The following is an 8,460-nucleotide window of genomic DNA, read 5'->3' on the forward strand; positions in this document are numbered from 1 at the left end:
TGAAAATATAGTCACTAAACTCAAATAATCAAGATTTTTAAATTAATTGGCTACATATTAATAAATTATAAAATTTAGTTTTCTAATTTCATCAATAAATAATGGTGACTTTTTTCGATTAAAGGACTTATTCTAATAAGAAAAACTACTTTCCAAAGGAAAGGATGTTTCGTAAAGAAGAAAAAAAAAGTTTCATAAGTTCAAGAAAGTGAAGAAACTGATTAATTAGGATTGTTTTTTTTTTTCATACATATTTTTCTGTTCGATCTCTGACGCAGCCCTCCGACCCAAATTAAACACGCCAGAGTCACTGTCCGAGGGGACTGTTCCTTTGCAAATTAAAACACCATGAAAATGTAATTTTGGGTCACGTGTTTAGAAGAAAGAAAATGAAAGAAAGTTAAAACAATAAAAAAGAAAAAATAAAAGAAAAAAAAAAACGCCACCTATGTGACAAGAACAGGAAGAAGCTGTACATTGCACTACTTGTACACCGTTGGATGTCTCTTTGGACGGTGGAGAATGAGGAGTAGTCCACAATGCAAGACCAACGGGAAGCAAACGACATCGTTTCGTCGATGGGATCTTCCAATGACGTGTCAAACTCATCAAGCTTCAATAGTTCAAGTTCCGTGAGACGACTAGACGATTCTGCGGCTGCCACACCTACCATCTTCCACATAACGCCACGCTCACATTTTTCTTACAAATATCACCCCTAGTTTATTTTCCTATTTACTTCTCATAATGATTCTTTTGAGAGTCGATTAGAGATGAATAAGGGGTATCTTGGTCTTTTATCCTTTCCGGACCACAAAATATCTCCACTAGGAGTTTCTTCGGTGGAAACTCCGTATCTCAGTTCTCTCTCCTTCATCTACCGGCGACATGGCCGTAGTTCTCGGAAACATTGCTCTGTTACTTGACGTTACCTCGCCTCTCACCGGAATTCCTGACCGGAAGGCTCGAACGGTGAGCCACGACGTCGTTTTGAACCTATCCAAGAGAGATTCTCATCATAGCACCAACGCCTACGCATCTCTCGCCACCAAGAGCTTCGAGTCGGACGGAGAAGCTCGAAACCACAGAGTCGTGGCGCGTGGAAAAGCGAATTCGAAGGTTAACGGCGTGGATTCTGATGCCGGGTCGAGCGATGAGGAAGGCAATGGCAACGGGAATGGGAACGATGACGAAGATGAGGAAACGTTCGATTGGGAGAAGGCGATGAGAAAGAGAATGAAAGAGATCGAGGAGATGAAAGAGTTGGAAATGAAAGCTGAGGAGTTGCAGAGTCGAGTAGCGGAGGGTCAAGAAGAGAGCGAGGAAGAGAAGAGGATGAGGGTCAGAAAAGAGCTCGAAAAGGTTTGTTCTACTTCTTTACACTTGTGCTCTGTTTGGATACTTAGATGTAATGATTTTAACTTCTTTTTTCAGCTACTTATAGTACTGTGAATGATATATTTCCTGTATTTCATGAGCACGCAAACAGAGCCTTAATGCCCCTTCCATAGTACCATGGTCTTTGTTTCTATTTCCAGAGTGAATTCATTTTTCTTTATAGATTCTTCGAATATACACACATATGAATAATGTTTATTTTATCTGAAAGTTTCTTATAAGAGATGTAAGTTGAGTGGCGCAAGGATGCTATTTCATGTCAATTACAATTCAGTTGTTGTAATTTGGGACATGATTGTTTCCTGAATGATTGAGCTGAGTGGATATGTGGTTGCTTTCTTACTACTGTCATCTTATTTTGCTTGTAGGAACAATCGAGGTACTTATCTATTGTTTTGGTATGGGTGAGCAGGTGGCCAAGGAGCAGGCAGAACGGAGAGCGACAGCTCAGTTAATGTTTGATTTAGGTCAGAAGGCTTATGGAAAGGGGACTTATAGCCGAGCGATTGAATTCTTTGAAGGTGCCCTCACGATAATTCCTCCGCCCACATTGTTTGGCGGTGAGGTTGGTGTGCTACCCAGAAAGGGATCTGTTTCAGGCATTTTGCTTTGTTACCAGTAGATGCTTGATTTTATACTAATGGAAAAAACCTTGGTTATGGTTGTCAGATACAAATATGGCTTGCTATGGCTTATGAGGCCAATAACCGCCATGCAGATTGCATTGCCCTGTACCAACAATTAGAGAGAAAGCACCCCAGTGTCAGTATCAGACGGCAGGCTGCAGACCTTCGCTATATCTTGCAAGCGCCTAAGCTCAAGATAACACAGGAGGAGATGGTAACCATACCACTGATTGGTTCTAGTTATGACAGGTAAATTTGGTTTTGCCTTTTAGTGGAGCAATGATTGCTCTTTTGTTACTTTAGCTAATCATTAAGGTATATCAAATAATTTAAATATAATGACACATACTTTCAAATGTAAATATGCATCAATAATCTTATGACCTTTTTTTTTTCTGTGGACGGGTTTTACAAGTATTCTGAAGCTGCATAGCAGAGTTGATTTCTATGAAACCATTTTTTATGAATGCAAGTGTTCTGTTGATGAATTTGGAAAATAATGTCACGGTTAGAACAATTTAACAAAATAATCACCAGCTCATCTATGCATATTTTGTTTGCATACCATCGAGGCTATTTACCCCCCTTCCAATATCATGAATTGTTCATGGCTCTGTTGCCTAGGATTTTCCCTGTCAGAGGAGAGTTGGTGGCTGCTTAATGTGCTCTTTTGACTCCCATTCACTCTTTTGTGTGGTTATGTTTATGCGCATATAATTACTTGAATGGTTATTTTCAATTACACATTCATCATTTGGGGGGGAGATTAGTACAACTAATTGAAGTACTGGAGCAAAGTTATAGTGTAGAGCATTAACAGCAGTTAAATATGATTTGGTGATTTGAAATCCTTATGTTAAATATTAAAACTCAAAATAATGTTTTTATATGTTTACAACTCATATTTGAACTGCAAAATCTCTTAAAAGAGATTCCCCATCCTCCCCCTGTTTTCTATTTTTCCCCTCTCCTCCTTTGAGGGGTATTAACTAGTAAGTGTGACACGGTAGTCCCACTGATCTTTTTCTTCCTACCAAGTCTACATGCTACATCAGGGGACACTGCAGAGGATTTGCACTACCATCTTCATAACAATGCAAGTAATCATAAAGGAGAACAGCTTGCCTTTATCTTTGAGACGCTTTTAAAGCAATCATCTGCTGTTCCATGTCTCATTCATCTGTATTGTTCTAACACTTCAACAACATGACATATTGATGTCGCATCATGAAATTTATGATGATATGAATCTAATCCAGTGGAAATTGGATCCCTTTTTCCCAAGATTTTGTATTTTGCTTTCCATTGAAGCCAATGGAACTTGAGAGGTGCTTGCAGAGTGTGTTCACCCTAAATCCCTTCTTAATCCATGTGAACATTCTGGACCTTGCATATCTTATCAGTGATGGCTTTTTCTCAGCCTTGGTGTTACTTATTAGATTACATCAGTGGCATTCCTCCTAAATTTAGTCATGTAATGCCTAAACCACCTGACAGGGTCTGGTCCTTTGATTGTGTTATGCTCACCCCCTTAGAAGGATTACTGACTGTGTAGCATTGACTTGGACCCCCTTTTTCCCCCCTTATTGTGCTGGTTTTGCTTCTACAGTGGCTGCCCTTTTTTTGACAATTTTTACATGTTTTCTCTATACATGAGAAGAACACAAATGAACTTTTTCTGCATTGACTGACTGCCTCAACATTTTGTCATTTCTCTGTGAGAATCTGTTATTATTGACTCTCGAACAATTTCTGCAACTAGATAATATCAGATTGCTAGTGTCTTTTGGAGGTTTTCCCGCATGAATCACTATTAGTCATGCTTTCAACAACTTCTGTACCTGTGTCCATAGACAGACACTAAAACCAATACAATTTAAAGCTTCAAAAACTTTCCAGTGGCTGCTAGAATGTATGAAAGTTCCTTTAGTTAAACTTAAGCCTCAACTTCCAAAAATTGGATGCTTTTGTTATATACTGTTGCATATTTCTAATATCATTCTCTGTGCCAATAATTTATGCCAAATTTTTATTGATTCTTCTTTGTCCTCCACGATGGTTCATTTACTGCACAAATGGGAAAGTGGGTTCTTTTGGGAATTACTCCCATGAAATTGTTGTAAGTTATAAATTGCAAGGTAACGTATTTCTTTTTTGTCCTCCACAGTGGTTGATTTACTGCACAAATGGGAAGTGGCTTATTTTGGAAATTACTTCTATTATGAAGAAGTTATGAGGAAACTTGTCCAAAGGCCCACTGTTTGCTACCATATTAGTTATTTTCTAAAACTGTTGTGCGCAATGTTGTCATTGGATTTTAGCATTGCTCTCTGTTTTATTGCTGCACTTTGTGTATGCGTTTATACTACATATATTTGCATTTCGGATCCTGTCTGGTGTGATACTGTACAGATAAGGAAAAAGAAAGCAACATGAAAATAACATAATGGGGCTGTTTGTGCATATTGCAGTTATGCCGCTACATGGACTGATAAATACAAGGACAAGGATGAAAAGAGAAGCTGGTCAACAACCAATCAGCTTCCATCAACCAGAGATTATATAGGGGACTTTCTGGTTTGGCAACCGCCAGTTGGATGGGAGAAGAATCGAGCTTTCTGGGTAGCTTTTACTTTATGGCTGGGCTTAGTAGGAGCTGCTGTCTTTCTTCAAATATGAATCATGAAAATATGTACTGAAATTATGCTGCCAGCTATAGACTCATGATCATTTGTAAATTTAGATTGTTATAATATTGTCATTGTGAAATTAGTGTATGCATGAAGAAGAAAAAAGCTTTTTCGTTTTTCATAAAGCTATTATGTGTTCATATTATTACTTAGCACAGCAGAGACTGAACTTCATCTTACCTCCAACTACCTTGTGTTTGTTTCTTTCCTTCGCTTGATCATCTGTTTTTGTGTTACTCTTTAAGTTCACAGCTCAAATTGTAACTGAATAGAGCAGGCCTTAGCATTTTTATGTTTCAGCCTGCTAAAATATGGGAACAGATGAGCAGAGATTGTATTCTGTTGCTTCTTATAGTTAGCATTCTGATCCTAGACAGGGTTCCATTTTGGTCTTTTGAGTGTCCATCACCATGAATTGCTCCAATGCAGTAACGACATGAATGTGGGATGATGCTGATTTATTTGGGTTCGACTCTTTGGTACAAGCAATATTGCTTGATGCTGCGGAGCTCGTGCTTCTTTTCTAAACTTGAGCTGCAGCCAAAATGGGGTCTTTTGGCCAAAAAATTATAAAACGTAAGTATGTTTTGAAACTTATTATCAAATAACCATTTTGATGGCCGTAACAGTCACGTTATTATTATTAAATTGAATTAAAATAGAATTTTGAAAATACAATTTCTAAATTTTAGATTTTTTTTTATAAAGTACATTTAGCTCAAATTTATATTAAATCATGACTTCAGCTCAATTTTATATTATTATTATTATTAAATTTTAGAATTATTTTATTTATAAAAAAAAGTACATTTACAAGTCGTGACTTCAGCTCAAATTTTATAATTGTATTTAAGGTTATGATTTTAGTTTATATTCAAAAATGTTTTAGACCTTTGCGAGTGATTTTGATAAAGTTGGAAAATACTTAGAAGTGCATTCTTATAGGGATGACCTATTTCACAAATTTTTAAAAATTATTTTAAAATTTAGAGATTCATTTGATGGGTGGTTATTTATTTATTTTTCAAAAGTCACTTTTGAATATTGTTAAAAACTAAAAAAGCCTTTTAATTAAAGTCACCTTCAAATTGGTTCTTAGAAACTACATTTAAAAAATTGCAATTTTAATTTTAAATTAGAAGTAGTGTTTGAAAATTATGGTTTCTATCTAAATTCAAAAGCCACATCTAGAAGTTGTAGTATGAATTCAAACATGAAAGGTTGTCTTATTTTTATATTTTTTTTTCAAATCCTCATCCAATTTGTAGCTTTGGAGGGATAAGCAGAATCGTTGAAGTAGTCTATTGGTGGATGGCTGGGCGAACCTGAACTAGTTGTAGGACAATGTTGGGATGTGCTTCTTGTAAATCTCCTTCAAGGCATTGTGTGTAGTAGTGAATTGATGCCCAAACAATCGTGAACCTTTAGTTTTAATTGAGAAACTAGTTGTAGGACAATGTTTGTGCAACTTATAGGGCGTAATAATTCTCCCTAATAAGACACATAAAATCAATCAAAATTCGAGAAATATTATGAATGGTTATGCAACTTAAATGATCAATAGTGTCATCTAATGACTGACCATCAATGTTATTAACCTTAAACTACCACATAAAATGACATGTCAATATTTGGTGAAATAACTACTAAATGTAATATGTAATTTGATATAATACTAAACAAAACACATACCAATGAGTCAATAGATAAAACAATAACCTAGCAATATAAAGGTCTAGCATAATTCATAGGTGTAATAAAGCGATATGTAATACAATATAGTATTATGCCATGTACAATGCGTAATAATATATCTAAGAGGTTGTGGGCTCAATGGTAATAATGTATGTTATCCTCCCTAACATCCCACAGTGCCGCATAGTGCTAATGATACTACATTCAATTATGCTGGGCTCGACCATGTTAGTCTATGAAGTAAAGCTTAGTCTCTATGGAGGATCCTAGGAGAATTCCTTGCTTGAATCCGAACTATTGTAACACATACTCAAGTTGATGCTAATTAATAATATCAAAAAATAAAAGTGACACAATCGTTTTTTAAATATCTAGATCAACTAAACAAATATTAGGGAAGCAATGCCATAAAGTTGCCACAACACCTAATATATTGAACAAAGTTTACATAATAATAATAATAATCTTGTTAATAACAATCTTATTAATAATAATCTTATGGGAACAAAATACTAATTAGTTCAAACTTAATGAAATCTCATATCTCCATTTATGAAACTCGTGAAGAACAAAATGTTAATTAGTTCAAACTTGATCAGATCTCATACCTCCATTTTTCAAACTCGTGAATAATAATCTTGTGGGAACAAAATGCTAATTAGTTCAAACTTGATTAGATTTTAGATTTTTGTTTATGAATTTTGTTAGATGAGTGTTTACTAAAATAAGAGAACCTCCAACCTACTTCTTAGTACATCGTTTGGGAGTAGTACGTATTGAAGTAATTTATTAGGATAACCCATATGTAATCACTCTCATGACCATAGTTACAAAAATTGGTAAAACATATTATCTCGAACTACACACAATTTTGACAAAAATACCCTATTGTTAAGGTCAAAGTTATACATGAAACAATTACAATTATCCTCCAATATGGGAAGCGCCATATGAGGCAAACTCAACATAACTCTTTGTAAAGATGTGTGCATCCTATAATCCCCCAACTATATTGTGTAGTTTTAGCGAAGTCGGGTAGAATCACTAATTAGAGATAGGATTCTTTTTTTATTTGCAAAGAGACCCCTTTTTAATAAAAAATGATTTTCTTGTGTTTATTTATCTTATAAAAAATATTAAAGAAAATCAAATATAATTAAAAGTAATTAGAAATTTATACATTTTAAAATTATTGAATCATTATAATGATTAGTTAAAATAAATAAAATAAATTTGGTATACAAATAAAAATAATTTATTGAATTTTGATTTATTTTTTATTTTATTTCTATTTTTCCTTTATATTCTTTTTCCCTTATATTTTTCCCTCAAATTTTTTGGGAGCCAAACATAACTTAAATAATTGCACATTTATTTTAAGCAAAACATAAGAATTTATGCAATAAAAACTAAGAAGATGCAATTATAACCAACCCTATATATTTTTTATAGGTACAATTGTGTTTTGGGCCCAGCAGGGCTCAAAAATTAACATTTGATCCATATAACTTATATAATTAATAGAAATGATATAAGATGTTAAGAGACCAATACACCCTTCAAATTTCCATATATTACCTTTTAAGGATATAAAATAGTGATAGACTAAAATACCCAATGACCTATCATATAAGTTTTTTTAAAATTTGGATTTTAACAATTTTCACACCACTATTCACGCAACCATAATAATTCTATTTTAACAATTTGGCTTTTTCATTGTTTTTAAAATTTTTTATATAAATAATTGAAAATCAACATTATTTTCTATTTTAAATTATAAAAAAAGAAAAATTATGTTCAAAAACTATTTTTAAAAATACTTTCTGAAAAAATGGTAATATGATTTATATTTTTTATATTTTCTTTTTGAAAAAACATTTAATTAAAAAATGAAAACTATTTTTTAAAAATAAAAATTGAAAACTTTGTTTAGTACTATTTTTTATATAAAAATAATAAAAAGAATTAAATTTTATTCATTGAATACATTTTTATTTTTTTTCCATTAGTGATTTTAATAAAAAAAAATATATATATATATAGTATGT

At 33.5% G+C, this 8,460-nt stretch overlaps 1 protein-coding gene across 1 annotated transcript; it reads left to right on the forward strand.

The window, feature by feature from the left end:
* The first annotated feature begins 787 nt into the window (after positions 1 to 787).
* On the forward strand, positions 788 to 4,918 carry LOC117922597. The gene is made up of 4 exons (XM_034840760.1): positions 788 to 1,362; positions 1,811 to 1,963; positions 2,068 to 2,273; positions 4,496 to 4,918. The coding sequence occupies exons 1-4, from the start codon at positions 889 to 891 to the stop codon at positions 4,701 to 4,703; spliced, it is 1,041 nt and encodes a 346-aa protein (XP_034696651.1). The 5' UTR covers positions 788 to 888; the 3' UTR covers positions 4,704 to 4,918.
* Positions 4,919 to 8,460: the final 3,542 nt, after the last annotated feature.

Source organism: Vitis riparia, chromosome 1 (genome assembly GCF_004353265.1).
Source record: "Vitis riparia cultivar Riparia Gloire de Montpellier isolate 1030 chromosome 1, EGFV_Vit.rip_1.0, whole genome shotgun sequence".
NCBI lineage: Eukaryota > Viridiplantae > Streptophyta > Magnoliopsida > Vitales > Vitaceae > Vitis > Vitis riparia.